General features: G+C 40.0%; 1 protein-coding gene across 1 annotated transcript in view; it reads right to left on the minus strand.

The window, feature by feature from the left end:
- The window catches only part of unc-45 (unc-45 myosin chaperone), a 34,252-nt gene that overhangs the window by 8,409 nt on the left and 5,757 nt on the right, over positions 1-20,086 (minus strand). The window contains exons 3-16 of the mRNA XM_080274864.1: positions 19,237-19,348; positions 18,424-18,599; positions 17,142-17,271; positions 14,940-15,067; positions 14,500-14,668; positions 13,582-13,740; positions 11,847-12,024; positions 10,596-10,761; positions 9,445-9,671; positions 8,700-8,841; positions 7,950-8,206; positions 3,476-3,656; positions 2,873-3,076; positions 2,188-2,367 (exon numbers count right to left, since the gene is read on the minus strand). Coding sequence (XP_080130990.1) covers positions 2,188-2,367; positions 2,873-3,076; positions 3,476-3,656; positions 7,950-8,206; positions 8,700-8,841; positions 9,445-9,671; positions 10,596-10,761; positions 11,847-12,024; positions 13,582-13,740; positions 14,500-14,668; positions 14,940-15,067; positions 17,142-17,271; positions 18,424-18,599; positions 19,237-19,348 — 2,409 coding nt within the window. The remainder of the gene's footprint in view (positions 1-2,187; positions 2,368-2,872; positions 3,077-3,475; positions 3,657-7,949; positions 8,207-8,699; positions 8,842-9,444; positions 9,672-10,595; positions 10,762-11,846; positions 12,025-13,581; positions 13,741-14,499; positions 14,669-14,939; positions 15,068-17,141; positions 17,272-18,423; positions 18,600-19,236; positions 19,349-20,086) is intronic.

Raw genomic sequence — 20,086 nt, forward strand, 5'->3', positions numbered from 1 at the left:
ATTATTCGGCATCTATGGGACCGGGATGATGCCAAGATACTGGATTTACTGAATAATCAAAAACCTACCCGCTCAGTACCTTAAATATATTGGTGAACACTGTCATCACCACTTACGGTATTACAACTGTTTGGAGAGAGTACTGTATATTGTACAATACTGCAATCAATACAGTACTATACTTGAATCTGAAACATATAATAAATTAGTGAACATATACAAGTGTAATGACACAGTAGGTATACAAGTCAGATAACACTTCCTGGATGGCTGAAATGATACGTAATATTACCTACCAGCTCAGTACATCACTTGTATTGCTCATCACTACTTATATTATTACAAATATGTTTGGAGTGAGTGCTGTATACAGCATTTTTTCCAAACAAAATAAAATAGTCGGAAAATTGCATAAAATAAAGTGAAGGAATATGAATTGGTAAGGTCTTTCTGATGAAAGTTAATCGTACATTTAGCACTCATTCTTTTTTTTTTTTTTTTTTTTTTTTTTTTTTTTTTTTTTTTTCATGTGAAAGGGAGAGTATTGATGGACACAGTAATGTATTCCATTAACCCCTTAATAACCTCCGGCATTGAACAACCCATTACAGTAAAAAAACTGTGAACAATTATGGGAAGGGAACGAAGGTCACTGGTATGTTTACACGACTCTACGATACGATTCCAAGCATTCAGAGGGTCGGTTAATCTCAGATGTTTTCGCCCATTTGGTAAATGCACCGTAACTTTGTAACTTCTCCCGTGAACCATAGCATGGATTTAGGAAACTAAATAATACATTGTTTGGTATGCCAGACGATTATCTTCACATCTTTAAGAAAATGGAAGAAATTTAATCCCTCTCTGAGTACGTAGAGTAAGTTTCTTCCATTCTTCTATCAATTTGTTTTTCTTAAACACGTGAAGATAATCGTCTGGCTCACCTAGCAATGTGTTATTTAGCTTCCTAAACCCATGCTATGATTCGCTATGAGTCACGGAAAAATTTATAAAGTTACGGGGCATTTACCAAATGGGCGAAAACATCTGAGATTAACCGACCGCCTGACTGCTTGGAATCGTAGCGTAGAGTCATGTAAACATACCAGTGACCTTCGTTCCCTCCCCATAATTGTTCAATTTTCTTTATAGCTCACACTGACTTGATATCACTGACATCAGTACTGTAAAGGGTTGTTCAATGCTGGAGGTTATTAAGGAGTTAATGGGATACATAAATGTTTGCATCAATACTCTTTCACATATAAACACAAAAACAAACAAAGGAATGAGCGCTAAATGTACATTTAACTTTCATCAGAAAGACCTTAGCAATTCATATTCCTCCAGTTTATTTTTAAGTATTTTTCTGACTTTAGGTTAGGTTAGGTTTGGTTAAATTATTCGGTACAGTTAAACTCGGTTAGATTAGGTTTAGTTAAACAGGACAGTCCCTTCCACCATTATGCTGAGGAATCAAAATACTAGAGCTGTCACAGCTGTACAGCTAAAAACAACAGGGAAACTGATTTAACAAGCACCATTTATTTATGGGTAATGCATTACAGTATCAGTGGTTCATGGGCTACTCAATTACCAGTAAATGTCACTTTCAGGAAGGCGTCAAGAATGAACGAATTTTAAGAATTAGCGAGGGGGCTTGGAACGTATCCCTCGCTAATTTGGAGGGAGTGGTTACTGTACTGTATGATACTATCCAATACTGTAATCAATACAATACTATACCTGAGTCTGAAAAAATATAGAAATTAGTGAACATACAGAAGTGTAATGAAACATTAGGCCTACAAGTCACAGATAACACTTCCTGGACTGCCGAGATGATCCTGGACATCTGCCGAACAATCAAAGATTTTCATAAATGGGACTATTTCTCAAAACTGCTGAAATGTTGGATCTACCGAATAATCAGTTGCCGAATAATAGGACTTTTACTGTATATATATATATATATATATATATATATCTACAATGTTTTTCAAAATTGGTGCTGCAAACAGGGACTCTGAGAAATCGGCTTCACTGGTACCAATGAAACTTGAGACAATAAATATATTTCAAATTTCCTGAGGAATCAACAGCAAAAAGGAGCTCTTACAAAAAGAAAAAAAAAAAAAAAAGTACATATAATGAGGATTTGTTGTACACAAATCTGATGTGGCATACCTCAAAGACCTTCATGAGACATTTTGGTGATTCTGACATCACCATACACAGTGCCCCAGCTGCTGCCTTGATAATCTCTTCATCCTCATCTGATGCGCACAGGAACAGGTACTTAAACTTGTCATTATTACCCTCAAGGAGCGTCACAACATCTGGTGACATGCACAAGTTGGCCATACACTGTATAAAGAAAGAAATGTTCAGACTGGCATAATATTACCTAACAGCAGCCATACACAATCCCATATATATATATATATATATATATATATATATGTATGTATATATATATATATATATATATATATATATATATATATATATATATATATATATATATATATATATATATATATATATATATATATATATATATATATATATATATATATATATATATATATATATATATATATATATATATATATATATATATATATATATATATGTATGTATATATATATATATAATTTTTAATAAGAATACTTTTTAGTCTGACAGAGTACAGCAGTGGTAAGGTCTTCCTTGAGTTTCAAGTTTTATTACAATACTACACAGTACTGAAAAGTATGATAAAACACATTAGTCGGGCAAAATATGCAGAACTGCTGCATTTGGTCTCTTAATTTTGAGGGAATGAAGATTTATAACTGATTCAGTATAATACTGTTCAGGTTAAACCTACCTGTATGGCTGCTCTTCTGATCATTTCATGGTGCTCGAACATGAAGTTCTCTATGAGAGGAAGACCACGTTCTTTGATGATGCGTTTGCGTGTGGACTCTGACATGCCGGCAATGTTAGTGAGACCCATCAGTGCCTCAAAGTTTTCTATGGCAGCGCATTCTGGATTTAATAGCTTAAGGAGTGGACGCACCACCTCATATGCCTGAAGGAAGGGATGAACATACAAACAGATGATGAAGATGAATGAGAATTATTCACCTGTATCAATGGCTAAGATCACTGATGGCATACAAATGACAACAAATTGGTGACCTGTAAATCCCGTAAAACATGAACATTAAACATGTGAGTCAAAGGACAATTTTAAATGGCTGTAAATTTTAAACTCTTTGTGATTTACTGTCCACATTACATTTCATCCTTTTGTATACTACTGATGCAAACTATATCACTATTAAAACAGCATAAATAACACAACAGAGAATGTTTACAAGAGGTGCAATATATAAAAATTTGGAAGGATGAGGAGCTACAAGCCTCATATACCAACTAGAATATGGCTGTGGATGCCTGGCAGTGTTACCATGTCCATTGTACTTACTCTCTGGCCTGGGAATGCCACTTCCGGGTTGATAGTGATGGCAATGCGAGCAAGAGCATTGGCGGCAGTGATTTTACCCTTCTCTGTGCCCTCCTCAGCCAGAGACAAGAGTGCCTTAGTGCCTCCTTGCTGCACCACCAGGCCCCGGTTCTCCTGGCTGGAGCACAGCGCATTGAACAGCCTGTTGGAGGAATATGGATAAAGTGTACATTCTTAACCATCAACTTTTTTTTTTTTTCCCCCCCCATAAGTTCTCAGTAAGTTCAAGAAAAACTGGGTGTGTAAGTTCCATTGCTGACATCTGTTCTTTCTAATAAGCACAAAGTAGAAGAGCTGTATTAAAGTTCCGATGCTATCCATGAAGATTTGCTAGTTTTCATCACTTTATATCATCATCATCATCATCATGATCCGGACCTCCTTTCCCACCCAAGGGCAGGGTGAGGAGTAGCAATGTTCAGACAGCCCAAAATTGCCCAATCCAATGGGCCACGTTTCCATTCACTCATCATTCAAGCCCCCGAAATCCTGGCTCTATTGGATACGCCAAAAACATTCACCACGTTCTGTAGCTTCACATAATCGTATGCGACAGAGTCAATCCAGACGCTGCAACGTTAAAAAGGGGTGCCAAAATTCCCTGATCATGCACTTCTCCTCACAACATTCATCCAGCCAGCTCGATCTCCTGTCAGTTCCCTAGCCTCACCAACTTCCAAACCTCTTCCTCACACATTCATCCACCATATCTCTCCACCTTCTCCTTGGCCTACCTCGCCTCCTCCCCCCTTCAAATTCACTCAGATATACCTTCTTCACCACTCTATTGTTAACCATTCTCTCCACATGACCATGCCATCTCAGTACACTCTCTTCAATTCGGGTGCCCACCAATTTCCTCACTCCACATCTTTCACGAATCACATTATTTCGTATCCTAGCCACCCTCTGTACTCCACATACATTCCTCAGCAGTCCCATCTCCACTGCTCTTACTCTTGACTTTTCATTTTCATGCCACACCATAGTCTCACATCCATATGTTTAACCCCTACACCGCGGGCTTGTTTACCAATGACTTGCGTGTGCCGCGGGGTTATTTGGGCTCCGACAGACTCTCAAAAAATATTTGCCAAAAATCAGTTATTAGTCCTAGAATAATAAAATTACATATGCTTATGGCACATACCTTCAGCTTTCTCCTGGAATGATTGTTGAGCCTTCGTCGGTTACCGTAGGACTTGTGGAGACCTCTGAAGTAGGGTAACGAAGTCTCCACTTTACACTTCCCGACAACCCGTAATATGATTACCACAGCCAGATACAAACACTATAAACACTATTCTACAATTTTCAAGTAGTTTGGGATCCATACTCAAAAAAAAAAACACTGTGAAAGCAATGGAAATTACGAGCGCGTCTGATCGTCGCACTGGCACTAGTTCGCTCATGGTAGTCTGTCATTTATTATTCATAAAACCCCTCACACTTTATATTTCTATTACTATATAACGCTTATATATATCTACAGTCTTTATCCATAGGTTTCCTTCAGTAGTATTAGTTTATTGTCACTGTAGGGATTCAATTTCTTTCAGTAAAATACGTAGCATTCACTTTCTCGTCCTGTATACTGGCACTGAGAGTGAATGTCACTTTCATCTTCACTCTCATAACTCATAGCATTCAGACATGCTAGAGTGAAACTTTCACTTTCATTACTCCTAGGGTATATACTCATATTCTTATAATACTACTCATTTACATTTCTATTTACGTTCTCTATTTTATTTACGTTATTTACATTTCTATTTTATTTACACTGTGTTGTGCACTGTCACTTGAAATAACTTATAAAACTATTTTCCACTGTTCACGTATATTTACATTCATTACTTTCACTTGCTGTTTACACATTATTTACACATTATTTACAATTCCACTTGCACTGTTTTACTCAATAGAAAGATCGTAGTCACTCTTTTATCAATTGCCAGCCCTTTACCTCTTTCCACACGAGGTTTAGTACGGGGTAAAGGTCACAGGGCCCTTGCATGGGGGTGAAAAAAGGCCCTGAAGTCAGCAAGAGGATGAGCCGTACCTCCTCTTCGGAATCTGAGAGAGAACTGCTAGGAGGGCCGGCCCGGGTTGAGAGGCCTACTTGAGGGTTATTCAGCACTACCAACGTAGCTCTTGAAACAGCTAAGCCTAGCACTGATATGATTGGCAGGAAATCTAGACAATACATTATAAATTTGGTAGTTCCAGGTGAATGTAAATATCATTTAGGCTTCTCCCTTCCCTTCTTACATGTATATTTATTACGAAAATAGATTAGAGGCCTACTTAGGAGATATATAATCAGAGCTACCAATGTTAAATCTTGAAACAGCTTTGTGTAGCACTGATATGATTGGCAGGAAATGTAGACAATACATTATAAATTAGGTAGTTCCAGGTGAATGTAAATATCACTTAGGGTTCTCCCTTCTCTCCTTACATGTATATTTATTACGAAAATAGATTATACGGCATATTTCAAGGGGAAAAAAACAGCGAAAATTAGCGAACGAGTGCACGTGAGGTGTTGTCAGGTGATAATTAGCCAATTCCAGGTGTATGGCACTCTCACTTACCTGATTTCTTTCTTGTATATATTATTTGGTATAAGAATACGACATAGGGCTTATATCAATGGATGAAATCAGTGAAAAATTCCAGGGAAGATTTACTTAGCGTAGCATGGCCGGGCAGGCGAGAGGATAGGGTAATGGAGTGGGGGTAGGGAGGGGAGTCAAGAACGGGGAGAAATGGCTAAATTGTCAACAATGGATGGGAGTACAGATGAGATTAGGAGTGCTGACTAGTGTTGGACATTGTCAGTACTGATAGATGATACAAGCCCCCACTTGAAAGCCCGGGTGAATTCAAAATAACACAGAATCACAAAAGCGACGCCCCGCGGTATGATCCCTTGCTCCCAAGCGTCACGAAAGTGACGCCCCGCGGTTAAGGGGTTAAAGTTGGCACTAACACAACATTTAAATGTAAAAAGTTAAGTTTAGATATTTTGGAATCTATCCTTGATATAATGAGGACTGCCTGTGCAGTAAGGTCTTGTTATAAGTTGCCTTTTCTGATACTCTTCATCTTGAGGCTGTTGCATGCAAGTTGTGATATTTTGGAACACACTCTGGACTTCACGGAGTGATGGTAGTGCCAAATGGCATGAAGGAAAGTCTTAGATGGAAAAACATACACTGATATCAGCCCTTTTATTCCCCCTCACCCCCTTTCTTTTTGTAACTCGGTATATACTTTATGTTAATTTCCTAACACCCAACAGTCCATCTTCATGCCATTCACATTCATATGTCACCACGTCTGCCCTAATACCCACTGTGCATGCTAAACCTGTCTTCTGGAAGATCAGTAAGGTCTATTTCAGTGAAAAATAAAATCACACTGTTCCCTGTCCTGGCCTGTGACTGGACTAATGTCCTTTGGAAAAGCTGATCACTTTAACAGCATAACCACCACCTGACTTAATAATGAAAACACATCATGTTGAAAAAGTCAATGGAAAATATATATTTCTAGCCTTTTTCTTACACAAAGATGTTTACTGAGTGAAATCATCTGGTGGCAGCATACTGAAAATAAGAAAATTTATCATACCAATCCCCTTACCTTACATCAATACAATATCTTGGCAACTTCTTAACTCAGCTGATAATGAACTCCTGAAAATGTGGCTGACTACTCTACCTACCCTTTCACTACACACTTCATACTGTACCTATCTTACCATCCATCATCCAATCCTACGTTGCCCCAAGAGGAGTGTAGGAGCCCGGGGCTAGGCAGTTGGTCCTGACATTTATGATGAGAGTGACCAACCTCACTCATCCCTGAGTGGCATTATGTGAGCAATGAACCCCAACCACCCCTTGGATATAAACACCTATCTTTTCTCATAGTTTGTCTCCTAACTCACTTGGTCATGAACTCCCTGGAATCTGACTTTCTAAACTGCTGAGAACTATAAGAAATGACCCGCTAACCTTTCTTTTTATGGCCTTTCACTTCATGCCTAATCCCTCCCTACCTCACACCTGTCATTACTGTAACACTTCACCTCCCAGAACTTCATCTGGCAGTGACTCTGAAAATGACTTTTGGTTTGCTTAACACTGAAGGAAAAAAATCCCCTTTCATTTTTCTGCCTTATATAACAGTACTTCACATCTCATTCCTAATCTATCCCTGCTGCACACCTACCCTGAACATATTTTGCCTGAAGTCTTACCTGGGAATAAGCAAGCTCCCTGGAATTTTGAATCTTGATTTTTGCTGAGCAAAGTACAACCCAACCCCCTAACTTTCCATTTTCAGCCTTTTAGTATTTCACATCTCATACCTAACCCATCTCAACCTTCGGCCTATCCTTTTCAAATTTTGCCTCCTGTCTCACCTGGCAATGAGTTCCCTGGAATTGTGACTCTCTGTTTTGCTGAGCACCGCAAGAGCTGAGCCTGCTCCCTCCTCTGCTAGGATCTTAATACGCTTGTCAATGAAGTCCTGGTCGTCGAGGTCATGCTGCTCTGGGACGTGCTGCTTGGCAAACTTGGCCAGCTCCACCATCTCGGGGATCATCTCTTGTTTGTCATACGCATTGCACAGGTTGACAAGTGTTGCAACCACACCATACAAGCAGTTGAGGTCACCAGACTGTAGGTTGGATCAAGACTATGGGTTAATATACAGACTCTCACTTATTTCCATCTCTACATACAGCACTTCTAAACAGGGTGGCATTAATGGCTTTCACTTTATCCATTTTATTTCCTCTCGCTGACTCCCTTCACTGTTATAGTACACCTCTCCTTTTCTGCTTTGGTCACCTCCGAAGTCTCTGCTTGCTAACAGCATACACATAGCATCTATCGAAGCAGACACTCTCACCCATTTTCATTCCAACTCTACTGCAATAGCTAACCAGCAGTCCTCCTTATATGCAACTGGTCAGTTCTAGAAGTGTCTTTCTCTGTCTCTTTCTCAATGCCTATGTCATCCAGTCTTACACATACACCTAGACATCTCAAAATAGCAATGTTTGAATCTGGCTTTCTTTCTGTATGTTTATTCTTGGAAAGGAAATGTTTTGCAGGCTTCCTGCTTTTTTCCTTCCCCATAATCACAAATATTCTCTCCACTTCCTTACCCTGGCCAGTTCCAGCATGGAGCGGATTGCACTAGTATCATTAATGAGTTTCTCCTTGACGTCTGCATCTAGTGTTAAAAAGGACAGACCCTCACACGCCCACCGACACATGTCCTTGTCCTTTGAAGGGTTGACCAGGAACCTGATGGAAACAAGATGGGATGGTGAGAGAAGACAGACACACACTGCCCCTCTTTGAGGTGTAAGAGTCAGGCTAAGATGCTGTAATCCAGAACATCTAAATGTAGGTTACCAGCCAACACTCCTCGTGGTACTACTATGATTCATGATCAAGAATCTCCAACTGCTGCTTGGAGTTTCAGTCCTATGCATGTATGGTAGTCATCACTCCAACTGTTGACTAACATCTTGTCCACCATGAAGTGAAGAGAGTGATGTGTGACTACTGTATGCACATCACCTGCTGCTTGTGCAATACCACTCAGTTTTACTTTAGTGTCAACCTAGCAATCACAACATCTCACCTCCTACAAGCCTCCATGAGCTTGAGTGATGCCCCATTCACAAACAGTAATATGATGATAATGGCCGTCAAGGCATTTTCTCCATACCGACCTGAGTTTACAAATCTTTATTCCTGTACCTTTCTCTCTACACTACTTTCCAACCCTCCCCTCCTCACCTCACCCTTCACCCTCCTACTCTTTTTCTCCCCTCCCTCCTTCTCCCATCCACCCATCCCTTTCTACCTTTCCCCCTATTCCCCTCTCCCCAAACACCTCACCTCCTACAAGCTTCTGCAAGCTTGAGTGATGCCCCTTCAGCAAATGGTCGCATAGAGGCATCTGTACCTCCCATGGACCCCAGCTTACAAAGACCAACCAGCGCACGCACACGGATGGAGTCATTCTTGCTCTGATACAGCTTCTTTAGGATGTCTGTCCCCTGTGTGATGATGGACTTGCACTTGTCCTTCTTGGAGGCTGCTGCAATAAGGGCTTCACAAGCAACCTGTGGGCACAGCATGATGTCAGTGGTTGCAGTCATCATTATTATCTCCATCATTAAGCTCTGTCTGACTTAAAGATGGTGTTATGTAGGATTCAGAAGCAAGAAATGAGAAAGTTCATCCATCCATCATCTAATCCAGTGTTGCCCCACGAGGAGCGTAGGAGCCCGGGGGAAACTGTAACTAAAAGCAGCATGTACAGTGAAATGACAATACCGTATTATGTAACATCCACTCTACTACTTAAACAGTACCAATTCCATTTCTTTCCCACACCTAGTGATGACAAAAGAATAACAGCCAATTCTCACGGTGCCCCTTGTGACATGCAGGGGCTTGAGGCTTGGTTACTGTAGTCCAGAACATTTAAGAGACTGCAGCTGACCACCCTACAATCCTAATGACTGTATTTATAAAAAGGCTGCCTCTTGGGGATTCAAAGCTGTGTATGCAGCACCTGACCTTCAAGGAGTAATGTACAAGTAACTATAGTATTCTCATCTTACACTATCATCATCATCATCATCATCCGGACCTCCTTTCCCACCCTAGGGCAGGGTGAGGAGTAGCAATGTCCAGACAGCCCAAATTTGCCCAGTTCAATGGGCCACACTTCCACTCACTCATCATTCAAGCCCCCGGAATCCTGGCTCTATCGGATAAGCCAAAAACATTTAGCACGTTCTGTAGCTTCAAATAAACGTATCCAATTAAGTCATCATACACTGACTTCACCAAAAAATACTATAGCACCTTCCTTACAAAGGTATTAGCAACAGACATAAAGACAACCTGTCTTCCACCAATACAGTACACCATTAACATTGCCCTATCGCTACGCTGACCTATCAAACTGACCTCCTGTCTCTCTGAGACCCCAAACCTGTCTCTCTCACATCTCATCTCTTATCATGCCCTATACCCACCCTCTGCTGCAGCACGTCATCGGTGTTTGCCATCACCAGCATCATTTCCAGTATGCCCTCCTTGGCAATCAGTTGGTTACCCAAGTCCAAAGGTCCCAGGAGCAAGGTCGTAATCACCACCGTCACCCTCACTTTGTGCTCCACATCAGGGGTCAGGAGTCGCAGCCTGAAGTCAAATAGAGGCATTAGGTTTAAGGATCAAACAGGGTCACCAAGAGGAGGGGTTAGCTTTACAGGGTCAGAGGGAGAGGAGGCTGAATATTGTCTTTAATAGCAGTGCAGCAGAGTTAATGATAAACCTGTTTAAGTAATAATAGTAATTAAAGGTATGGTATAAAATGACCTCAGAGTTGACCACTTTATGCCTGTGTCATCTTTTGTAGTTTGTTCTTGCTAACCTCAGGCAAGTTATTCTGCTTAGAAGAAGCTTTTCAAACTGAAGGGGTTAGATAATTATCGCCTTCACTAACCACTTCAATATAAGAGCTCTTTCCAGGACATGTAGGCTACATGAACAGAATCATCTGGTGGTAGCTGGCTTTATAAAAAAAAAAATAAATAAATAAAAATAAAATAAAAAGAATAAAAAAAACATTGTGAAGGGGTTATGGAATTGAACAAAGGCACTGCCAAAGATCATGGAGCATGGAAATCTATTTATCATTATTGTGGTCCCAGGCTCATCTGGACATGAACCCAGTGGACTGAGGGCAGAAATTCTCTTCCAGAGACCACCGTCCCCTTTCTGAGGGATAGGAAGGGAGCTGAGGACCATTTGTATAACCACACAGTGGAGCTGCCCTGTTTTTTTGGTGCCATCAAATGAAAGTGGTCCTCTCTAAAAAACATCATATCAACAAGGCTGATACACAATAGCAAGCCCAAGGCCTTTCAAAATGAACAATAATGAATCAAAGAGAAAATTGGGAACCTAACCTAACCACAACATACAGTACACTGACTGTGCACATGGGGTATCAACTTGCACTCAGCCAGTGTTACCCATAGGACTTAAAAACTAAAAGTTAACAGTGCAGCGGCAGGCTGGGATACTATCAGCAACAAAAGTTTAGTTGGCTCTTCTGTTTCTGCTCCATGAACTGAAAAAAATAATGTAATCTAACTAAAAGGCTTTATATCATAAGTTCTTTTGTGAGCTCTGTATTATCACCCAGAGGTGGTCACAATAACTTTAAAAAGACATCCTTGAATTCTGAAGAAGTTAAATGACCCTCCCCACCCACCACCAACCTGATGTACTCATCAATGCGTTCATGCAGGGCTTTGCGAGCCTTCTCATCATACTGGGTGTCATACACCTTGGACAGACAGATGGCGGTGGTCATGCGTGTGTTGTCTGTTGTGTCAATGCGGCTCTCAAACTCAAATTCAGGTAGCTCTGAACAGATATCCAGCAGCTTTTCCACACCTAAGGAAATTATACTTGCTTAGTACATGTGCACCATTACACTATCTACAAAGCCACATTTTTCATTATAAGTTAGGAATATGTTCCAAAACACCACAGCTTTTTCACAAAATTGGTTCTGTGACTTGGGCAGCACTGTCAAATAAACTTTACACTGTACTGTATAGTCAGCAATGGAGGTTTAATATGCAAAATTTATGTTAATATCATGAACATACCAGTAATAATGTAGGAAACAAGAATGTCAAAACAGGCAACTTATAATGAGGACTTAGAGTACCATGAAATATAAGAGAAACCAGGGAAGAATTGCTTTAACATCCTTCCTCCAATCAGACTACTGTACATCACTCATTTTCACCAGGAAGCTTGAAACATATTACGGTCAGTCCCCTCTTAACTTCTTCCATAGTCTCTCCAAAATTTAACAGACTGTTGTGATGTACCAAGAACAGATTTAAATGACACCACAGGACTGGTGGGGCTAAAGTTTTGGATATATACAGGTAAAATACTACTTTAACTGGACAACTGTAAGTAGATGTTTCTACTTCATGACTGAGGGGTTAAATGTATAGAAAAAATCTATTTCTAATTCAAAGTAATTTTTTAATGAAACAGAAGAAACTTTAAGTGAAGAAAAGTGCTAATTCATGAACTTAATCATGAAACAGCTTTAAATGAGTAGCACCAATACTATAACTATATGCAGAACACTACTCACTTTCGATACAAATAAACCTACCTACTCACTTGATTTTGTCCCAGGGAATGTTCTTGAGCTGAATAAAGCAGTTTGGAGGAAGCAAGAAGAGGTTAAACCATACACAACACTACTCACCTCCAATACAGATTACCCTGTCTCTCCACCTGAAGTACTTCCAGGCAGTATTCTTGAGTATGGATAATATCATCTGGTGGTACCAAGAAGAGGTTAAAACAAACTTCAGAATACACTACAATACTGTACTCACCTCCTGTATGGATAAACCTGTCTCCCTGGCTGAGTTGGTCCAAGGAAACATTCCAGTTTTATATATATATATATATATATATATGTATATATATATATATATATATATATGTATATATATTGGTTTTACGCCAGGAATCCCCGAAGGGCTAAGGCGTTGCCCCTGAGTAGAGGACTTTGGATTGGAGCGTGTAGCATTTTTTGACCAGATGCCCTTCCTGATGTCTACCAATGACCCTTGAGTGGATTCGATCCTCCAACCTTTCATTCATAGCGGAGCACTTTAACCCATTGAGCCACTGAGCCACAGCACACTCTGTGCAGGCTTATATCCAAGGGGTGGTTGAGGTTTATTGTTCATGTAATGCCACGCAGGGATGAGTGAGGCTGGACACTTTCATCTTAAATGACAGGACCAACTTGCCTAGCCCCGGGCTCCTACGCTCCTCATGCGGCAACGTAGGCTTGGATGATGGATGGTTTTATATATATATATATATACATACAGTACATTATATCTAAAAAAAAAAAAGTCTAACTTCCTAAGGTTGAAATAGGTTAAAAACATTCACTACACCACACACCTCCCATACGGATGAATTTGTCTCCCCAGTTGAGCTTGTCCCAGTGAACATTCTTTAGTATGAGTTCAATGACAGCATCGCGACACAGGCCAGACATGGTGCGCTGTGTCATCACCGACACCAGTGAAGCCATCAGACTATCAATCTCCTTCTGGTTCTCTGCAGCAACATGGAACAGACAGATAATAATGTTAATAGTTCATTGATATTAACTCATTCAGCTCAGGGATGTACTGTCTTTTTTGTCACATTCTTGCCATCTCATAATTTTATTCAACTTTTGGGTAGACTTTTCAAACTGGAGGGGTTAATGACAGCCTTTCAGTACCAGAGGCTTCCCTCTGCTCTGAATACAATCATCTGATACTGCTGCAGCAAGAGTAAACTAGGAAGGACATCACCCAGACTGATGGAGTTAACTAGTCTCATACCTCTGTCCTTTTAGCAGCTTATTCATCACAGTTCAGTGACAGAAAATGATAAGCCTATGACTCAACATCCTTTCCATGGCACTTCATGACCAGCACCATGATGTAATTTAGTGTTAATATACTTCTATAGCTCAATATTCAAAATGGTTTGATAGTCATTTTAAACCAAGCTAAAGGGAAAAGACTACAGTACAACTCGACTTATTGTACATGAAAAGACTACATTATAGTCCTACTTATATGTACCATACACTAAACTCAAGCCTGCCAGGTGACTTGATAGTATAAGTCATTTATTCAACCTGCTGAATCACAAACCTGTACATCACCTGCTCCTCCATCATCAGGCAGACATTCCTCCATTTCACACCACCCTCATTCATATACCTCCACTCCATCCCTACAAGCCATCTTCACATCTTCAGTCCCCCCCCCTTCTCATACACTCCTCTATTATACTCCCTCCAAACCCACCCTTCTTCCTCACCTCCCAATAGTATCTTGTCAGCTTTCTTCTCCTGCTTGATATCCATGCCTGCAAGTGAGCTCATGCAGGTCTGGAGGCAGTACTGGGTGGCATTTACCAATCCTTCCTCCTTTGAGTTCATCAGGTCTAACAGCCATGGGATGCCCACCTCTCGAAGGATCATCTTAGCCTGGTGAAGGTGATGTAGGGGGATTATATGCAATACTTTGACTTTTTGTTGCTGCTGATCCACTTGGTTATTTTATTTATCAGTTGAAAGTCCTAACAGTTGAAGTCCACGAACTATCTCTGTTAACGTTTTTGATGTTAAAGTCAACAAACTCAATTAACCTTTTTAAAACTAGTCTACAAACTACCTCAATTAATCTTTTTGATATTGTTGATGTTCACTTAACTCACAACTACTGAACATCAGTGCCTTACTTTCTTCTCTCACTTACCCGTTCAAGGTCTCTGCAGAACTCAGAGAGGGTACGAGCACAGGCAATCCTAATCTCCACATTCCTCTCTGTCTTGAGCATTTGGACCATTCGGGCAAGAATATCCTGCTTCAGTAGCAACTCTGCACCTGAAGTGGGATTAATTCAACATAAAGTACTAGCAAAATCAAGGGTTAGACTAATGTACAAGATTTGAACACTATCACCATCATCACCCTCACCTGTTGTCCACCCTCAAATAGGGTGATATAATATTCTGAACAAGGACAATGAAAGTGCAGAAGTGAGAGAACTTTCAGTTCCATGCTCAGTGAAAAGGGCTACATGATCATTCACATATTATTCTAGCCCCCAGCATCCTGGTTCCATCTCACAAGTCTAAGCATCTGCACATATACAGTATATATATATATATATATATATATATATATATACAGTATATATATATATATATATATATATATATATATATATATATATATATATATACAGTATATATATATATATATATACAGGGTGTTTTGTAAATATGTAGCAAAAATCAGGGGATGTATTCCTGAGACGATACTGAATGCAAATTCCTAAATGAGGATATCGTGAAATCTCAATAGTTTGGGAGTTACATCACTTCACAGATCTGCTAGTAATGTACTGGAGTCAGGGCTTTGTGTATGAGACGTCCATCACTTACAGTGAGATTTATTAACAGTGTTATACAACATGCTTGACACCGGTATGTCATTCACATTTAGAGCAAATGTTCATAACTCCGGCCTTCTTGCTCCAATGCATGCTGCAGCCCATTGCAGAAGTGACCGTCACACATGTTCCAAAGCCCAGGGACTGTTGTTGATGCGTGCCACACTCTCCTGCACACAACGCCATAATTCCTCAAGGTTTGGAGCCTCTGTAGGATACACCTTGCTTTCAATGTGCCCCTACAGGTAGAAGTGAAGGGGAGTGATGTCAGGTGACTGAGGTGGCCATGGCACTGGGCCACCTCACCCAATCCATTGTCCAGGAAACACAGCATTTAGATAATCCCTTGTTATTCTAGCATAATGGAATTTACCACCTATGGAAACACATTAAAAGCAAAGTGTGTGCCACAGAGGTTCCAAACCGTTAGGAATTACGGTGTTGTGTGCAGAAAAGCGTGGCACGTATCAGCAACAATCCCGGGGCTTTGGAACGTGTGCTACAGTCACTTTTGTGACGGGCTGCAGCGTGCATTGAGCAAGGGGTCCTGAGTTGGGAACATTTGTTGTAAACCCTGTTGTATAATACTGTTAATAAATTTCACTGTAAGTGATGGACATCTCATACACAATGCCCTGACTCCAATACATTACTAGCAGATCCATGAAGTGCTGTAACTCCCAAACTACTAACGTTTCGCAATATGCTCATTTAGTAATTTGCATTCAGTATCATCTCCGGAATACACCCCCTGATTTTTGCTACATATTTACTGAACACCCCATACATATATATATATATATATATATATATCATCTCATCTCATCAGCCGTTTGAGTGTCCACTGCAGGACAGGTCTATCCAACTGAAGCGGGGATGATACAGCCAATGTATCTCTACCAAGTGGCTTAGGCTGTCTGGTAGAGATTGTATGTAGGGTGAGAAGTGCTTGTAAGTGTATTGTAGTGTTGCAGTGGCTTTGGATGTGTGTGTAGTCTGTGAACCAAGTGTAATCGGCCCGTGCAAGCCAACTGGGTGCAAGTATAGTATGCGACACTGGTTCAACCACAGCACCCCTGATGTCCGCCAATGCGGTACGTGACCAGAAGAATGCTCCCAAAGTTTATTACCTGGTGGGGCGCGAACCCTCGTTCTTCAGTGTATAAAAATGCACACTTTACCACTGTACCACAGAGGCTCTATATATATATATATATATATATTTTTTAGGTGCTCTTTATATAAACTTGTAACAGATTACTTACATTAGGGAAACCTTTTTACACTCTGGACACATACAGGTTATTCAGGTTAACCCTAAATGATTATGTTTAAAAGAAGAATATGCCCGAAGTAAGATAGTTAAAAGCTACTCTGTGCAGCACAAAGATACGGAAACAAACCAGCTCAAATTTCTCTCCATTTGGCAGCACATTACACTGGCAAACATCCAGAATATAAAACATTGTACAGCATATAAATTCATGGTAAGGTGTAGTATACCTGCTCTTTCCTTAGCCAGAGCCACCAGATTGTTGGCACAGGTCTCCCGTTTGTCCTTCTCATTGCTGGGGTCAAACAGGATATCAAACAACTGCTGCACCTTCCCTGATGTTTTGGTCTTCTCTTCAATCTAACAGTAGGAAAACATGTACAAAAGGATGAGCTGTAAGCCAGAATATATGAGGCAGTACTGTATTTTGGAGTTACAGCTAAATACAGTACATTACATAGAATCCATCCCTTCAATCCAATGTCATAGTCTGTATTTATTCTTCCTACTAGCTATCAGAGAGTTCTATTCAGCTTAACAGTAACTTTTCAATGTGGAGATTTAAAATAGCCTTCATTAGCTAACCCCTTCACTGCCAGACATCATTTTGAAGTTAATTAAAATCATTTGGATGTGGCAAGAATAGATTAATGTAATATGTCAATACAGTGGAGGAGGTAACAACTTCAGTCTCTGACAATAACTGAATGAATGTATGACTGATTTCACTTGGCACTTAACTGATACCTCATCAGTGTGTGTGTGTGTGTGTGTGTGTGTTTCTCAATCCTACCAACTATGCTTATTACCTGGAAGTATGGTTAAAATGATGGTATTGTACTTATGATGGTTTACCACTTCATCATGATATTTATTGCATTTTAGTCTTGCTGCTGGCAGACACTTTATTCAGATCTAAATGCTCTAGTATGCAATGTATTTCCTAAGCTGAATTAAACTGTCTGGAGATGCCAGGAATACAGCTAAAAGCTTATCATACCGACATGGTAAACCACTTCACGACAATGATGCATTTATCATTATATGCTTGTTACCGTATGACATTATTATTACAATCATAAATTTAAACTGGAGGAGTCAGATATAGCTATTAGAGTGGCTTCACACTGAGTGACGGGCCTGATGGTTTCCTGTGGGCCAGGAAACCATTCACAGCACTGGGTGGTGACAATGTGGCCAACCCACAGGTGTTCCCTATGTGTCGGCAGGTGAGTTGATGGAGGGTTAGTGCCCCTCCCTGTAAAACTGTTAACTCAAAGACAAACAGCCATCCTTTACAGGACTGAGGCATCTGGCTATAGCTTTCTTTAACACTTTCAATAAATGAGGTCTCTCCTAAACTGAAGAAAATCATTAAGTGGTTACAAAAATACAGTGAAAATCCATCAGATAAGAGTTAACAAGAGGAAAGTTTCAGGCATAGTGTAAAGTGGAGAATTGATTGGACCTGTGTTACAAGGAATATGGATGCAAAATAAAATATTTAATTACAATGTCCTGTACAGTCTTGTGGAGCCGAGCCAACATCTGCTGCACCTCCTTGTTCTTGGGATCCACCACCTGGAGGGTGCGGGCATCAGCATATGCCTTCTCCTGCTGGTCCAGCTTCTCATATGCCTGTGCCCGCCTGAACAGTGCCTTGGGGTCCTTTGGGGTTAGCTCCAGGCCTGTGGTATGAGGTAATAAAATGGTCATAAGTCTGCAGGAAGCTTGTAGTAATAGTAGAAGTAGTTATAGCCACTTGTTCATATGTAATGTGAACCTACTGGACTGCAGGCTGAAGTTGCCCTTCACCAACAGTCCCATATCCTCTTTTCAGGGGACAAACAAAATAGCTGAGAGATGCTTGTATAACCAGGCAGATTAGCTAGCCAGTTATATCAGTGCTACCACATGAAGGCATCCCTCTCCAGTGCTAAATCTGAGGGTTGAAGAAGACAACACAGCTATCTTTCACTCTTTCCATGCAGTGGACATTATCATTTATTTTATTCTGGCTATTTATAGAGAATGAAACACCTTATTCACCTGAGAGAAACCCTTGGTGGTCAGGTTTAACCCTCTCTCACTTTTATGGGTCCATACTGTACAAGTTATTCTGGTTAATGCCTCATGTATATTCAACTGAGGAAAATTCACACCAACTCTGAGGTTAAAAACTACTACATTAACCATTTCACTGCTACTGATAAAACTACATATTTTCTTAGGAGCCAATGGGTTAGTAAATTGCAAAATGATCATTTAATCATATTTCACAGAATTTAATCCAAGTCCCATTATTCAAGAACATAACCATCTTACATTTTGTACAGTCCTTCACTGTTTGATCGTAATCTTCATATTTTAGATGAACAGCAGCACGATTCTTGTACAAAACTGCTCGATCCTTGTCCTCTGTGCTGATCTTGATAGCCTGTTAAGAAATTTGATAAATTAATTTATGAACTCATTCACTACTGTACTCTATACTGAATGTTACAAGTAGCACCACCTCCAAGTATTAGCAGCTATGTACCACTAGGGGAAGGCAGTGATCGGTTCAAGTATACAGTACCACAATAATACATTACCATTGGTATTTACTATATTGTGCTGTAATTTTGATAACACAGATTAGTATTCATCATTTAAGAAACTTTTATGCAATTTACTTTGTAGATTTTTAATGTTAAAAGTTAGGTAGATAAATTAAAACTTCATATTTGTATTGTCAAAATACTCATACTTCATCCAAACATATTTATTACGTACCTTGTCCTGCCACAAAATAAACCTTTGCTATTTTGAAATTTTTAATAGCACATCATCATCAAAAGACACAGCATTCATTTCAAGGAACCCTCAGAAGCCTAATAAGGTTGGCCATGATAAGGTATGGTACAGCTGAAGGTTTTCTATGGGCTGGGAGCTTAACTACCTAAGTATTAAATTCAGCTGTCCCCATCAACAGTTGTTAGAAACCACTGCTAAAAATTAAGCAGTGATGAGCAGTAAGATTTGTAATAGTGTAAGAACCTCAGCTTCATCTTATGACTCAGTGCACACAGCAGTTTCCTACCCAAGACTGATGACTGCACGGATAGTTGCCATGTACTGTATGTAGCCACACATCGCTCCTACAGTGGTGTCTCCCAGGATTCATGATAGCCAT

The sequence above is a fragment of the Coenobita brevimanus genome, chromosome 60, assembly GCF_032717465.1.
Source record: "Coenobita brevimanus isolate Jiangsu-jjx chromosome 60, ASM3271746v2, whole genome shotgun sequence".
NCBI classification, from domain to species: domain Eukaryota; kingdom Metazoa; phylum Arthropoda; class Malacostraca; order Decapoda; family Coenobitidae; genus Coenobita; species Coenobita brevimanus.